The 17,717-nt window shown below is 28.3% G+C and overlaps 2 protein-coding genes across 2 annotated transcripts; both read right to left on the reverse strand.

Annotated features, from left to right (window-relative positions):
• Positions 1 to 4,392: 4,392 nt before the first annotated feature.
• Positions 4,393 to 6,054, reverse strand: LOC105641133 (akuammiline synthase 2). Its single transcript, XM_020682092.3, has one exon. It carries the CDS (start codon positions 5,956 to 5,958, stop codon positions 4,600 to 4,602), a length of 1,359 nt encoding a protein of 452 aa, XP_020537751.2. The 5' UTR covers positions 5,959 to 6,054; the 3' UTR covers positions 4,393 to 4,599.
• A 2,912-nt stretch (positions 6,055 to 8,966) lies between these two features.
• LOC105641112 (Papain family cysteine protease) lies at positions 8,967 to 10,952 on the reverse strand. Its single transcript, XM_012225588.4, has 4 exons — positions 10,373 to 10,952; positions 9,855 to 9,974; positions 9,491 to 9,734; positions 8,967 to 9,405 (listed from the first exon to the last, which is right to left on the reverse strand). The coding sequence occupies exons 1-4, from the start codon at positions 10,886 to 10,888 to the stop codon at positions 9,134 to 9,136; spliced, it is 1,152 nt and encodes a 383-aa protein (XP_012080978.3). The 5' UTR covers positions 10,889 to 10,952; the 3' UTR covers positions 8,967 to 9,133.
• Between the last annotated feature and the right edge of the window lie 6,765 nt (positions 10,953 to 17,717).

The raw sequence follows: 17,717 nt of genomic DNA on the forward strand, positions 1-17,717 counted from the left end.
AAAAATAAACAAAAAGAAGAGGGGTGACCGCCGGTTAGAGCTCATATTATATATTATTATGCGATAATATCACATTATACAGATCTATATACAGTGCTCACTTTTCCCAAAATATTATAATTTAAAATAAACAAAAAATATATATCTCACTTATGTATATATGACATTTTTAATAAAATAAAGAATGTCAACCACTTTCCTTGAGTTCAACTTTATTGGAATGGGCCGAGACAAGTGTGTAGGTTAATTGAATGAGAAGTAATTTTGGTTGGTATGAGTTTCTATCAATGCATTAATCAAATATTATATTGAATTTGGATAGACATAATGGTATGAGAAGTAATTTTTCCATTTTTTCTAAAACTCTTTATTGTTATTAAGAATAATTTAATAATTTTACCTCAATCAAGAAATTAGCTATATTTTTTTAATAAAGAAATAAGCTAAAATAATTTAGCTTGATATAGTAAGAAATTCCTGCGAAATCAACTTCATTGTAAACATTGATTAGTTTAGAGTTTTAATGGATAAAATAAAATTAAGGCATTGATACATGAACTCCTTTTTTTAAAAAAAAATTAGAATATAATTATTATTATTATGGTTTGATTTAAAATTACGGCATTGCCTTATTATTATTATTATTATTATTATTATTATTATTATTATTATTATTATTATTATTATTATTATTATTGTTATTATTGTTGTTACCTGGGTTAAGAGATTATTAAATAGAGTCGCTCATAGTTTAGCTCGCGAAGTCTATTCATATGTTGGTTTTCATATCTGGTTTGAGCTACCTTCAAACATTGAAATTTTAGTTGTTTTCCATTTAAGTTTGATGAATGAATGAGATTTTATCTCCCTTTCAAAAAAAATAATTATTATTATGGTTTGATTTTAATATAAATTTTGAAATAATTATAAAATCTAAAACAAAGCTACTATCAATTTATTTGACTCATAAACTTTTAGAAACTGCAACATTTTTTTATCAAAATAGAATGTAAGTTATAATTATATTCTAATTTAAAAAAACATTCATGTATCAAGAAATTAATTTTTAAATATTATTTCTTATCAATTAAAAACATAATTTAAAAATATTAAAAATAATAATAGAGAGTGTCTTTACTATAACTCAAACTCCTTAACTCATACAAATGTATTAAGTTAATATTTATGAGGAACCTATTTTTTTCAATTAATTTTTTTTGTTTTTGTCTATGTGCTATCAAATATGATAAGGTTTTTACCTACGGGTTGTGAGTTGGCAACGCAGGCTGGGCATATGAGAAGAGCTTTCAGATTTGATCCCACTAAACACACCTGCAAAGGGGATAAAGAACCTTAACTGTGACTAAACCTTGAGCCAAATTAGGCAATCTTTGATAATAGGTTCTGGATACCGGTAGTTTATAAAAAAAAAATGATAAAGTTTTTCATTTATTATTTTTAAATTTGTTAGTACTTGCATGCTCAACTTAATTCGTAATATGAAAAATTCTTTGATATTAATAAGTATGATTTTGCTTGAATAATTTCTAAATCAGTTCTTCATGTATAATAAAAAATTGATAATTTTTAAAATCAGTTCTTCATATATATTTAAATATTATTCTCAAAATAATATATGAACTTTCTAAATGAATAAATATTAAAAAATAAATAAATAAATTGTCACGAAAAGGTTTATATATTTACCACAACTCTCATGGCAAAATTATGGAATTAGAGAAAAATGTTAGTTGCGGTGGTTCTTTCAAGTAGTTGTCTTAAAGGTAAGAAGTTAGATAGAAAGAATTAGACAAATCAAAGTTTTCAACGACATTGATAGAACACAGAAAGAAGCACGCGCGCACATGCATATTTAGGGATTCTGATGTACAGTTAATACTTAACAATAATCACCATTTATATGAAACCCATCAGAAGAACCCTCCAGGCTACAGCTTACCACCGCCAGTGCAATTCTATAAAGAAAATTATTAATTTTTTTTTCATTTCTTAAAATTTTTATTTAATATATAAACTAAACTTTTATTTATTATGAATGGAAATTTCTTTAATACAACTATTATTTATTTTGTTGTTATATGATATTATTTGACATTATATTTCTTGGTATTGTGGTTACGATGACTATAAATAATATTTTTTCAAAACCTATTTCTTAAACTGATGCAAAAATGAAACCATTTACAAATTTAACGTTTGTATTTTTTATGGAGAGATAATGTCATACTAAAACTACAATGCTAACAGAGGGTTTGAGTGCAAGACAAAGAACTATCCATTTCGTAATAAATAGTGAAAAGTATGTAAAAGAATAAATAATATTTTTTATTTTGTGAATAATCCATCAATAGAGTAATTGTCTCAATACAAAAAAAAAATATTTAAAATATTAAATGGTTTTTTCACACACACAGTTTATTTGGTAGTTTTGATATAAATATATATGATATATAATAACAGTCAGTAAATTAAATAGTAGCAATAGAATAAATGATGTTAACTATTTTTGGTAAGAATATTTCAGATTAAATAATGGTTTCATTACAAAAAAAAAATGTTTGAATAATTAAATTGTTTTTATAATTAATAATTTAGTGTGGGTTTTTATGCAAATATAATAACATTAATTCTGCGAATCAATATAACTTATCGAACAAGTATTTCACGTCTTTTTCACCTTTATAGTTATTTTAATATTTAAATAAATAAAAATTTAGCAAATATGCACGGATGGTGATAAACATAACTTACATCATTTAGCAAAACTCATAATAAAATAACGTTACAAAGAAAATGCTTGAAAAAAATCACAAGCTTCATTTAATAAAATTGTCCAATCATTTTTTTTTTTTTTCAGTTTTCTCAAAAAAAAAAAAATCTTTAAAAGTTAAACAAAGTATATAGTCCAGTTATTCATATAGGGAAATTTTAATTCAGTAAATGAAATAAAGAAATCTACTTAACGGCCCTTTACTCGAACTTTATTGGGAATGGTGAAAGATTACAAGTTTTGGTTGGTACAAGTTTTCGTCACGGTTCAAGAATACATTAAATATTTTCTCAAAAAAACAAAAAGAATACATTAAATATTACATTGGATTAATTTTTAGTTGGCAGCTGATTCTACCTAATGCATGTATCATTATGAAGTACAGTTTTTCAATTTTAAAAAAATAATAATAATACTAAAATTGTATAAAAGAAAAGAAAAGCATAAGATAAGCAAGTATTGACAAATAAAAACTTTTAATAGTTATGTGGTTTTTTAATGAATTTAAAGGAGAAACTTTAAATATTTATTATTTGTAAGGCAATAGCTAAAGAAAATAAATACATAATATTGTTTATCTTAGGCTCCGTTTATTTTTGTAAAACAATTTGCAGGAAAATATTTTTCCATTGTTAATAAGTTAGCAATTAAAGAAAATGATATACTCTTATCTATATGGGAAAATATTTTTCTAATTTATTTCATAATCTAAAACTAGTCTTTTTGATCCACCAAATGAACACTCCACCTCATGAAGAGGTGTAATTATGGCCTCGCAATCTCTTTGGAAGTTTCAAAAATGTGCCAAGTCATCTTTTTTTTTTCAAATTAAGAAACTAAAATTCGCTTTCCATTAGAGGATGAGTTGATAGCAATTCTTTTTTTAGATTGTCATTTTATCATAGTGCAAAAAAACCTACAAAAGAATTCCTTTTAAGGAGATGGTAAAATTTTCAATCTCTTAGCAGTTCAATTTTCAAGATTGGTCTCACAGTTTAGAAACAATAATATAAGATGATGAGTAGTCTTATTTATAATTCTATGTTTCTTGTTTTCTAAAATTTTGAAATTTATCTCTAATTTGTTCGAACATTTAATTTGGTGGTTTACTTCATCAGTTAAAAGAAGAATACTGTAGTTTTTTATTGTTTTGTTTGATTAGTTTTATTTTTCCCAATTTCATTACCATTTTATACTTTGTTAACTTTGGTTTTATTGTATTTACTTTTGCAAGCATTGAAGTGTGTGCAATAAAAAATAATCCAAATCTATTTTATGCAATAATAAATTTAGTATTAAGTTCTAATATGTTTCTCAAATTATATACTCTCAATGTTAATTTCTTTATAAAAACAAAAATCAAGTACTTAAATCATTCTATAAGTCTACTTCAATTTCTAATAATATTTCTCGTCACTTCTTTCTGACAAATGAAATTTTACATTCTACTCAATATATTACCTTATATTTACATTTGATATTAAAAACATAAATATTATATAATCGCGTCTGCCAAGTGCGGGTTACTGCCGAGCGTATGATAGAAAAGAAACCTCCTTTAGAAAAAAAAAAAAAAAAAAAAAAAAAAAAAGAAAAGAAAAGGGGCAATTAATGCTTAAGATTTTATTCCTTAATGCAGAAAGATATCAGGCACTAAGTACCATATATATAGCATAGTACTATTGTTACATACATAGTATTGATTAGCTTTAATTACTAATGAAGTAATAATAGTACTATTAAATTAGACTAATTAAAGCAAAATACATACTTAAATATTAATTCCACACATATAAATAGAAATGAACTCAGAGATTTGAAATCCTTGGATTTGGAGAAGCAAAAGCTAAAAACTCAGAATCACATTCCAATAAGGCCATTCTTTCATCATCTAAAGTAATCCAAGCTTCAATTCCTTTACCATCTCTCGTTTCGACAAACACAGTAAGGTTTCGAAACGCAGGACCAACTTTTCCTAAAACACCAAACCAATAAGGCTCACCCCATCCAAAATCAACCTTATTAAAACCGAAATAGCACCAACTTGTAAAAGCAAATATATCTGGTTTTTCCATTTCAAATAACCCTTGTAACTGGTCACAGTAATCCGACATCGTTTCAAACCCTTCAGTTCCTTGTAGGTTTTTCATATGATCACTATCATACGCACCAATAGCATCACTTACCATTTTCGCTAACTCATGCAACTCCTTATTCATATCAGATGGGTCTGCTACTGCATTTGCCCACCAAAATAGATCTCCAATCGACGCATTTGACATGGGAGGATTTGTTCTTGTTCTAAGATTCACTGCTTCTACTAAAATGGAGGGCCTTGGAGAACCAGAAACTGCCCTAGAAGCAGCCATACAACATTTCCATATAAAGCAAGAAAGTGCTTCAATGCGCGTAATTTTAACCTGTGGCTCTCCTCTTTTGGCCATAGATTTAAGCAAAGAAATCTTTTCATGATCGAAAACAAATCTTCGTGTAATATAGTTAGCTTCTGTGAACCATAAACTCTCCATTAACGACAAATGCTCTTCTGGAAATGGATTTTTTGGTGGAAAAAACAAAGATGGCTGAGTAAGTTCAGGTTTTATAATATCAGAATGATTTCCACGAGATAAAGCAGCCCAAGAATTGATAAAAGCACTAGAAGTTGGTCCATCGATAAGCTTATGAGATCCAACCATGCCTATAACTATCCCTCCACAAGGAAACACGTTAACTTGATATGCTGTTAATGGTAAACTCATATCAAGCTCAGTGAATGGCTTGTATGGAAGAAAAAGATTCAAAGATTCAATTTCTGGGTTCTTGAGGAAATCAGCTAATCTTCTAATCCCTTTTACTTTAGTAACCAAGAAAGGAACGCCTTCGTCGAAACTATGAATATAAAAGTTATCAACTATTCTTCCAGAAAAAGGGTAGTAGAGATTTAAAGATTCTGACAAAGACTTTTTAAGGTGGGTTAGGGTTTTTACGATATTGTCAGTAGTGGTGATCTCAACCGCGTTTGGGTAGAAGAAGATGACCGGAGCATAAGTTGAAGGGGTGAGTTGGTTGAAAAGAGGGAAATAATAGGGCTTTTGATGGTTTACAGTGGGTGAAGATGGTTTTACGATTTCTTTGGAAATGACGGTAACTTGTTCGATCTTTGCCATTTTTTGGAAAGCAAGAGAAATCTTTTTTAAGGGTTTTGTGTTTTGCAAATTTGAAAGGTGGAAAGGAGTTGTTCTTATAAGTTGTAAGAAGAATTTAAGAAAGGAGGATTGCCCATTATTGAGGTAGGTGGGAGGTACTAAGAGACTAAGAAATGAGGATTGATAAATAAGTGCATTAATGTTGCAGCTTGGGAGTTTGTTTGTTTATTTGTTTTCTAGAATCATGTGCTGCATCTGTAAACGCGCATGAAACTAAATTAAATGCAGATTTTATAAGACGACTCAAGGAGAACTAGACAGGTTGATACCACTTGTAGAGTTTTAGGAGAGGGAAAATTTCGATTCAATTCAAAATAATTTTACATAATGAGGGGTAAATTATCATCTTATAAGGACTATATTGAAACTTTATAATATAACTTTGACGTTACTTTGGTCCTGTTCCAGTGTTTTGACCAAATTAAAACTATATCTTTATCGATTGTAGTGTTTATTAACATATCTTTTATAACCGCTTTTAAAAGTTAATAATAGCTTTTAGAACCAAACTCTGACCAATCTAACAAATTGGAACACAAAGCATGGAGAACAATTTGTGAATCAGTGAATACACAGCCTGTCCCCAAGAATCGAGTCTCCAGCCATTGCAGACACGCCCTCAAAGCCATAGCCTCGGTCGGCAACTCCCATTCCTTGGAACTGACCTGCACAGCAGCCATAAATGAACCGTCACAATCCTCCACAGCTCTACCATAATCTGATATATACCGTAGCTAATAGATAACAACTAACAACCGTTGAAATAGTTAATATTGCGGAACATGTTGAGTATATAATATTTATCATAACCATCTTATCTGCTGAGTTGTACTAAGAGTCACATGTGAATTGTATTTTCTGTTGTAACAAATAGGAGCAGTTACTTAGATATTTTGGACTGTAGCATTATAGACAAGTTCAGTAGAAAACCAAATGCAAGTGAGAACCATTATCGCTTGATAATACATTGATCATCTTTTTCCCTCAAATCAAGATTGTTTTCTCTTCAGAACAGACCCTTTCTCTCACGATAAACTTTTTTTTCAATTAATTACAAAGTTTTGGGGGTAACAAAAGCTAAATGGAATTGTGGGATTGATTTGCCTATACCGGATCTAAAACCCCACTCATAAATCAACCTAATAAAAATAAAGATTTTTGTTAAATTCTGACTATACAGCGGAAAAAATAACTTTGGAACAATTTTTAAAAAATTCTTATTTTCATTAATTTAGTATATGGGTGGATCATAGATCCGGTCTAAGCAAGTATAATCCTAGAAATACAATCTTTAGTGTTTAATAACTCATCGGATTATATTTGCTTAGACCGAATTCATGATCCCACATATAGACTAAACGAATGAAAATAATATTCCTATTTTATCATTTTTGTTCTATGTATGGTGAGAAATATCCTCATTTTAATAAAAAAAATTATTTTTATTAATTCAATTTGTAGATGGATTATAGATCTGGTATAAATAAGTCAATCCTTAAATCACCACAAGTGAGATTGGCTAGTTTTGCAATTATTATTATTATTATTATTATTATTATTATTATTATTATTATTATTATTTTGGACAAGAATTGGAGTAAAGTGTTCTATCTGGAGAAATTTGAGTGCTAATTAAATTGATGAAAAAAGTTATTTTTAATCAAATTAAGTATCTTTTATTGTTCCTTTTCTCTCTTTTATTTTATTTTTCATTTTGCTTATTCATTTTGCTGCCTCCTTCTTTCTGACATGCACATTACTCACTGTTTTTTGGCTATGAGAAAATATTTTCTATAATAGTAACGCTTATGCTAGTTTTCGGAATTGGGATTTTATTGCTAATCGTATGATTTACTCTCTTTAAAGTAATAAATTTTCTTTTATTTCTAAAAAAAATGGACTGTCATAAATATTTCATATCTTGACTTAAAAAAAAATAAATTGAAAAGAAAAGGGAAAAAGACAGGCAGAGAAACAACCTACTCATGCAGCAAGTCAAATCCATAAAGACGCATTTAATACAAATGAAGGATATTAATATTTTTTCTATTAGAAAAAAATTTTAACAAAATTTTAGTAATTAATTATTGCCTGGCATATGACTGGGCTTATACTAGAACAGTATTGTTCAACTTCAATTTATGCATTTGGGTCAGAGGAATAGGCATTTATGCAAGCACATGGGATGGAAGAAAATACATGCAATAGAACAATTTGAATTGAAGGCTCTATCATTAATGGGAAATAATAAATGATGAAACAGGAAATACATTGAATAATATAACGAGGTAGGTTTGAATATTTATTTATTTATACTAGTTCTATATCCAATTTCTCGTTGATTCGTTAGCAATCCATTACCAATTACTAACACATTTCATGCATGCTAAACTGTATTTTTTTTTTTTTTCTTACAGTAAATGATGATGCTCATGTTTTATTTTGCGATAATTTCTGACCAATTTTAATTTTTTCGTAAAAGAATGTTGAACAGTCAAACTAGTAAATAAATAAAAAAAAAAAAAACACAAATGCAATATAATAGCTTTGTTGCAGCGTAATACTTGTAATGCTTTGTTGCATAATACTTGTAATGTCTGAAATTTCACATCTTTGAAAAAATTATTAAATTTATTTAAATTTCAATTTAAATTTCAATAAATTATTGAATAAATTGACTATATTACTCTTAATTTAATATTACTTCTCTAAAAAAATCATTATAATAATTATTGATTATGTATATGGAAAAAAATATTTATTGCTCTTTAAAACCACATATAACCACATATGTAATAAATATTTTGAAACAAATTATTTTCTCAAATTTGACAAGTATTTTGAAACAAAATTATTTTCTCAATTGTGAAGTATTATTATGGAACAAAAATGGTACAATAATTAAGTTGTGGAAACTATAATTTTGCTCAAAATATTGATAACAGAAAATAAAAACAAGCATCAACCCAGGACAAAAACCAAATAAACAGAAGGGGAAAAACATACATGCCTCGACAAGTTTTTCCAAAGATCATCAAATCCCATTATATATATATATATATATATTAAGCAAAAAACCCAAAAACAGTTTCTCCTAATTATTTCTTACTCAACCCTTTTTAGTTTGGAGCTGATTTTAGGAAACTTGAGTTACCACTGCAGAGACCATCCTGTTCATTCCACACATGCCATGTCCCCTACAAACCCGATAGTATCCTTCCTCCCCCCATTGCGTACCCCAAGAGTTCTTGATGATCCAATACGGCTTGTTACTTAATCTAAGAATGGAGAACCCTTTAGCTCCATACCCAACAAGCAAAACTCCATGGTTGATCCATTTCTTGCCGCAAATAAGTGGACATGACACTCCTCCAATGTAAGTTTGCATAAAAATCGCATTCAATCCAACTGCATTCAACATTCAATACATTGGTTTTCACACAAAATTCCAGTTCATTTTCAAACATTCATATGGTCTCGAGCAAGAACTCACCTGCCAAAGGTCCATAGTGAACTAAATGAGCTGCAATTTGATCCTCATTAATAGCGATATTGGTGAAATTAGCAACTCTGACTGCTATTTTCTCCTTATCAAACTTGCATTCACCGCGTTTTCCTGTATATGGATATGAACTCTCTTCTTCTAACCCTCCTGCCTCCATCAAATATCTATAAGCATTCGTCATAAGACCTCCCCCGCAACCACTATCGCATGCAGTCTTGTCCACCATGTCACACTTAACAATAACGAGTGAAAATTAAGGAAGAAAATATTTCAAGAATTTGATTCAATAACTTAGAAATTGATTTCATGTTTATAGTCAATTATAGAAATACAGTGAAATGAAAAAACCAACCTTATTATCGCAGTCCACCAATTGTTGCTCACTAAGATTAAGAAGCTTCCCTGTTGCTATAAAATTAGCTCCTTCAATCGCTCCAGTGGTACTAAAAGCCCAGCATGATCCACATGCACCCTGCAAATATTACCATGCATCAAGAAATCATTCGGTCACAGACTCAACTATCTTTTATGATTTTATCTTATTGTGAGAACTATTTCTCTTCTATGCAAATAAATTTCTTGAAAACAAAAGCACCGACGATATCAAACAAGAGAAGCACTAAAATTAAGCTTGAAATTTTGATTTTGATAAGCTTGATTTGACCTCGAGCCTGCATATCAAGCTCGGTCCTTGAACTTGACTCGTTGACCCGCAAGCTGACTCGCAAGCTAACTTGATAGAACTCGAGCTCCCCAAGCTCGAGTTCGTAAGCGAGTCAAGCGTAAATAAACGAGTACAAACTCAAGCTCTGCTCTTTTTAGACGAGCTGAACTCAAAGCTCGGCTTTCAAGCTCAAATTAATTACCTACCTGCATCTTCACATCAGTAACAGCACCTTTCTTCCTCCAATCAAAGTTCTCAGGCAATCCTCTAGTCTCCAAGAACGACGTCGTTACATCCTCCACGAATCCCACCCGTCCACCACCAACAACACCAGTATACATCTTCTCAAACTCCTCCTCCGTCAAATCCATAAACGGCGTCACTCCATGTATAGCCGTGGGGTCCAGCACCTGATGCTCGACGGCTCTGATCATATTCTTGGCGAAGACTCCAAGGCGGTGCATGTACTCCTCTCTGCTGCCATACTCTTTATTATATTTCTTCATGAAAATCTTGAAATTCTCTTCAGTACCCAAAAGACCACCATCTTTTAAGAACTTTCGGTTCGGATTGTCTGTGACTTGGAGTATATTTGGGTCTTGTAGGGCGGCGTCACCACCGAAGGATGCGGTGGTTGTTGCAGAGACTACTTGTAGTGTAAAGGTGAGGATTGTTAGAGTTATTAATGTGCAAGTTAGAGCTGGGCTTTCTTGAATAATCATCTCCTTCGGTTTCTTGATTCTGGTACCAGAATCAGTAGTTTTTGGGCTCTGGTTTGAGAAATGAGAACTTGGTGACATTACACACAATTAGTTTTGATTTGGTTATGTATGATTACTTTTTTGTCCTCAAATTGGAGAAGTGAAATTAATCATTAATTTATTGGACTTGGAGCTTAAAAAACATCTAATTGGATTTCTTTCACCGAACATAGGTATTTGTTATCCTCCGGCCCATTTTTTTCGTATGAACTTTACTAAATAAGTACATTTAAAATTTAATTAATATAAATTATTTTATCTTTTTTTACTCTTTAATTCATTTAGATATTAATAAAAGTGTTCATTCAATGGAATGATGATATAAAGATTATTATAGAAAAAATAATTATTTATTATATATAAATTTAAAAAATTGTGCAAATAATTGTTTCTTCAAAAATTTTTAAATAATTTACTTTCTGCAATTTGGTTATAACTTTAAAAATTAATTAAAAAATATTATTCTCTCTCTTCCATTTTAATAGTAATAAATAGATATTATCTTGTTCCACTTTAAATATTCATTTAGGATTTTAAAACTGTATTAATTATTATTTTTCGATCTTACCCATATTTATTAGATGTAATTTATTTTTATATTTATATTAAAGAAGGATAATTTAGACATTGTGCTAAATTTTTTTAGAAAATGAATGAATTTCAATTATTTTCTTAATTCTTGTGAAAAGAATAAATATTGATATTAGAATGAAACGGAGAGAGTAATTTTTTTGATTATACAACTATAAAAATATCTAAAATATTTATTATTAAATATAAAATACATAAAATGAAAAGTTCTCATACTCTTTGGTGATTAATGGTAGTTTTTTTTTTTTACAATAATAGTAGTTAGTTAGTGGTAGTAATTAACAATCAGTATTGATTAGCGGTAGTATTAATCATTCAAGGATTAATAAATATGTATATTTATACAATTACAATCAGTTTATTAAATCTAAAAAATTCTTTAAAAATTGGTATTTTTCTATTAAAAAGTTTAATTTCTATTTATTTAAAAAATATTTTTTATAATTTTCCTAAGTAACCACAATATCAAAAAATACAAGTTTTTTTTAAAGCAAATGCAAGCTTAATGACCATAATTCTTTTTTTTTTCTTTTGGGGACAAAAGAAAACTTATTTTTAGCATCTCTGTCAATTAAGTCAAGAATTCTCTTAAAAATGCATTAAGATGTGGAGAACCAAATTTAAGGGGTATTGTTGTAAAGTTAAGAAAAGAGTATGATGCATGCAGATCTCTACCGGAAGAAGAACACGTGGGTCGCATAGCTTGCTACGTGCATGTCTCGAGCGGTGTGCGTCATCCTTGCTATTTGCCAGACGTCGCTTTGCAACGGAGAAACAACCGTTCGCTTCGCCACTTGCTAGTTTTTCTAATGGGTACGTTTGAAATCGATTTGACTGGTGTAAACGCATGTGTTTCAAAAGCGAGATTGTATTGGACAAACAAGTTTATAGCCCAAGATTGTGTTGGACATTAATTAGGACGAGGCCCAAGCTCTGTGGGCAAATTATTCATTTCGGATTGAAGCGAAAAAGTTCATAGTTAAAACTAAAAAGAATTCGAATGCGTTATATATATGCATTATCATTAAATTAAGTTTAAAAGAATACTTTTTAAATATTACTCTCTCCATTTCATAATTTATACTTTAGTTTCACGTAATTTAATTAATATTAACTCTGTTCCATAATATTTATCACATTTAAAATTTCATATTTTTTAAGAAAACTATTAAATTTGTGTAAGTTATAATAAATTATTGAGTAAATTCATTATATTATCTTTAGTTTAGTACTAATTCTCTAATAAAACTATTAAATTGAAGTAATAATTATTGGTCATATATAAAGGGCAAACATGGAAAAAAAATATTTATTACTCCTTGAAACCACAAATGTGATAAATATTTTGGAACAAGTTATTTTCTCAAATGTGACAAGAATTATGAAACGGAGGTAGTATATTTAAAGTTTAAATTATAATTTTTTTTCATTTTTTCCTAATATACCCTTATGTTAGTATCCATAAAAGTTAAATGATTCATATTAAATTGTTCTTGAAATCAATCAAACATTTGAGTAAATAGAGTTTTATTGGAAGATTAAATATTGATATGTCAATTTGGTTTATATCAAAATTTAATTAATAAAAATGTAGTAGTTTGAATATTACATGTTGACAAAGAAATATATTAAATAAAAATAAAATACCAATAAACTTCACAATAAATTTACGGAGGATGAAAAAAAAAAGTAGGACAAAAATTATGGGACCAAAGAATAATATAAATGAGATTGAAAAACAAAAAAGAGAAATTAATTTACCATTTTGATTTTCCTGTATTGACCGCTCCTTATAGTGCAATTGGATAGCTAAAGTCAATTCCTTGGAAATTATAAACAAAGCTTGCAAGTCTTGTAATTTCTCTCTTAATTTAACTTATAGCAATATAACATAAGTTGGTTGACTGAGATAACTCAAAATTGGTCTCTTATTTAGTCAAGGTTTTACAAAATTTGATTATTACAATCTCAATTTCACCATCAACTTTAAGACAAAGACACGGTAAGGCATAACTTTGTTTGGTGATAAAAAGCAGGGAAAAATTTATCTAGATCCGGTTCATATCTCCACTTATGAATCAATTCAATAAAATTCAGTATTTTTATTAAAACGATAGTATTTTTGACTATACGCTTGGAAAAAAAATAATAGAATTGGAATACTTTTTAAAAATCCTTAATTTCATTGGATTAGTCTATAGATAGAGATATAGACAGAGTTTATACAAGTTTTTTCCCATAAAGTAATTAACTTTTCAGAATTGACAATATATGCGCTTTCCTTTCCGTTTCAAACAAGCAACAGAAACAAGTTAGGATTATGTGACTATCAAGTAGGTTTTTTCTTATTGATTGAGTTACTTAGAAAAGGTTAAGTTTGTCTCCTAGCATACAAACTAAGTGCAGGGCAGAGCTACGTAAGGGCTTGGAGAACCATGAATTTCATTTATATTTTTAAAAATATATATTGATCGCTCAATTATAGGCAGTATATTGGTTTTATGAACCGAAATTGTCAGTTTCTAACCATTTTGAAAAGGAGTCGGGACTAGCCAAGTCAAAATTTATCTCATTCTAATTTTAATTTCAATCGGTTTTGATTTCAATGTTTCAGACTAGTTTTGAATCTTTCTTGTTTTTTTTTTTTTTTTAGCTAAAATGTTTGAGAACTGATCGATTCTGATTAAAATGATCACTACCAACCTTACTTTTTTGAAATTATTTTAGTTTTGAATCACCGAATGGCTATGGTTAAAGGTATAAGCTGATTCGGTTCACGTAAAAAAAATTTAACTTGAATCGAACTTGAATTCAAGCTTAATGACATTTAGCTTGAATTCGTTGAGTTTTATCGAACTTTTATATATACATTTATATAATATTTATTTTAAATTTATTTTAGCATCGAGCTTTGAAAAGTACAGCTGAGCTCGAGTTTAAAATTTTTCGAGTGAACTCGAACTTCAAAATGAGTTCGATTTTAAAATTTTTAGTCTTGTCGAGTTTCGAGTCGAACTTCAAACCTGACAAGTTCGAGCTCAGCACATTTATGTTTGTAGCTTTACGTACTTAATTAGGGGCGGAGCTAAACTTTAGAATTTATAGAGGTCAAAATAAATTTTTCAAAAGTTAAGAGGATCAAAATGAAAAAAATAAATTTTTTATACTTATTTACAAGGTAAATTTTAAAAGGCACCTGTGCCTAATTCTGCTTCTAATGCAATTGTGATAATGGATTAGAAATTTATGTACTAGATGCTTCACTATACACAGCAGTGCGCGTGACCAAGCGGTATAATATTGACTTAACAAATAAAAAATAAAAAATACGATAATAAACTAGAGAAACTTAGATTAAAAAAATAAAAAAAGAATCCACGTGGTCAAAACTTAACGGATAAGAAAAGTGAATGGCGATGGCCGGTAGGTGATCCAACGCGCACCAAATAAATCGCGATACAATATTAAATAGCGTCTTCCAAGTTATACGGAAGCGAGAATATGACGATATTTTGGACTGAAATGTCAATGTTTTTTATTGCATTGTTTATAACGAAAGGCCCGCACTCCGGTGGACATTGCCTACTTCTTTACGCCATGGTCGGTTGTTATCAACGTTGTTTCCAATCGGACCGGACGTGAAACTGATATAATGATTGGGTTGGGATTATACCGACTCGGTTCTTATTTTTTTACTATTTTATATCTATTCCTGAAAAATAGAAAAATATTCTCACAAATAAAATATAATAAAAAACAATAATATAATTAGGATTTAGAAGTGTATAATTATTTTTAAAAACCATTCATAGGTAAATATCAATTTACAACTATTAACTTTTGTCGGCCGACATTATTTAATCCTTGAATTTTGACAAAAAAATTTTATAGCTCCCTAAACTATAAAATTGATTTTGTCGCATCATAAACTTCATTTTTTATAATAATTTTATACTTTCTTACACTAAAAATAGTAAATTTTAAAAATTTTTGGCTTTTATATGCAAAATATTGATTTGATATGTTGTTAATACAACTTTTGAAACAATAATTTTACATTTTTTAATTTTTCAATAAGTATTTAATCGATCTAATTTTTTAAGTTGAGGTGTCCAATGGATCAAATAAAGTTTTTAATAGATACAATTTTATAAATCGAAGTGTTTAATGAGTTGAAACAAAAGTTGAGGGTGCCATAAAATTTTTTTGTGAAAAGTAAGCATTGAATTTACGTATTCGGCAATTTTTATTTTATTCATCATCCAAATCAAATATATATATATATATATATATATATATATATATATATATATATATATATATATATATATATAACGAGAATGAAATATTATATATTCACCATAATGATAAACATATCAAAATATAAATTATAATGATCTTAAATGTGATAATAATTTTTAAATTATTTATCATTAACATAAATATAAAATAATTTGTGTACTATAATGTATTTTGATAGACAAATCTCCGATTAATTCCTATCTTTAAAATCAGGAACGATTAAAACTGATTGGAACTAACTAGTTTTAGGGCCATTCCACTATCTTCAGCAAAAGAAAAAAAAAAGGTATTGAAATTTGTCGGAACCAAAATGCTGAAATCAACTGAATTAAAATTTTCCCAAAGTAAGACTCTATTGTTGATTTTGATAAGTCCTCTTTTTCTCCCAAAATCTAAGATTCTATAAGCTTTTTTTTTCTTCACTGGCGGCCACCGTTGGTCACTCATTCTCTTGTTTGTTTGTTTTTTTTTTTTTTATAAATTATCTTTATATCTGTTTACAGATTTGAGTTATTATCATCTAAATATTGAAATTTATGATTGCCCGTATATTGAAATTTTGTTCTCAGATTTAGTTCTGAGTTATTGCTATCACCATTGTGGTGATTTTGATTAATGTATTTTGTTATTTGGATAGTTATGCAAAATGAAGTACAGCTCTCATTTTCAATAGAATAAAGAAATTTGAAGGTAATCAGTCAGACTTGTAAAAAGATCATGGAGTCGAATAGTGGCCATGAATAGCCACCAAGTGGAGCAAGCAATCTTCTGTGGCACAGATATTATGTTCTGTCAACTCAATCAGACACTTCAAATCAAAATTGTGTTCTTTTTTTCTTTGTACAAGCGATTTATTATTAGACTTATTATATAAAAATATAAAAACATATTTTTATATATCCCATTTATATACACAGTTACCTTTTAATGAAATTTTAATTTGATTTATTCTAAAAAAAAGTTTCCCAAAGTCAATCAAGTCCAGCCGGTTTCAAATTCGTGTCAGTAAAACCTAGGGACCTTAATAAAATACTCCCTCTATTCCAAAATATAAGTCGTTTAAAGTTTTTACACATATATTAAGAAAGCAATTAATTATCCAAATTACAACAAGACCAAGAACTACTATTTATATCAAAACCAATTGGAACTTATGAACGTAGTTAGTTTATCTAATAATGGAGACATTGGAAAAACATCTTTTATTACTCATTGAAATACTCAAAAAGATCTATATTTTAGAACAAAATAAACATCTAAAAACGACTTATATTTTGGGACGAAGAGAGTAGTAAGATTATACTATATTATAAGTATTTAATAAATTTTTTAATTAATAGTTGATAATTGATAGAAGTCTTAATTAACTGCTAATTCCGTGAACTATGTATCAAAGCATTTTCAACTTATAACTCTAAACATTTATATTATATTTAGACTTCATTAACCTCATAAAAAATTAATAATTTTTTAATTATAATTTTTTTAGTCATTTTATTTCTAATTATTTAAAAATAATAATTTTTAATTAAATATTATTTAAATTTTAATTAATATTTTTATTTATGAAATAAATTAAAAATATATATATACTACATGAAAATTAGTATATATATATTTATTTATTTATTTAAATATCATCATAATTAAATTTTTAGAGACATTGATATCTATTAACTAAGAGTCACCAACAGTATGAATAATTAAATTAAACCGGCCCTTATTTATCGCCTAAAACGCTTAAAGATGGGCCAATTGTTAGTGCCACGTATTAAGCTCACGTAAACCTGGCCTGACTTCATACTCCACTCTGCAAACGTACGAGATATCTCACTGTCCGAGTGTTTCACCATAAAAGCGAAAAGGACGCGAGAAACTGAAATCCCATCAAAAGAAC

Source organism: Jatropha curcas, chromosome 6, assembly GCF_041381405.1.
Source record: "Jatropha curcas cultivar XTBG-Jc1 chromosome 6, XTBG_Jcur_1.0, whole genome shotgun sequence".
Lineage (NCBI taxonomy): Eukaryota > Viridiplantae > Streptophyta > Magnoliopsida > Malpighiales > Euphorbiaceae > Jatropha > Jatropha curcas.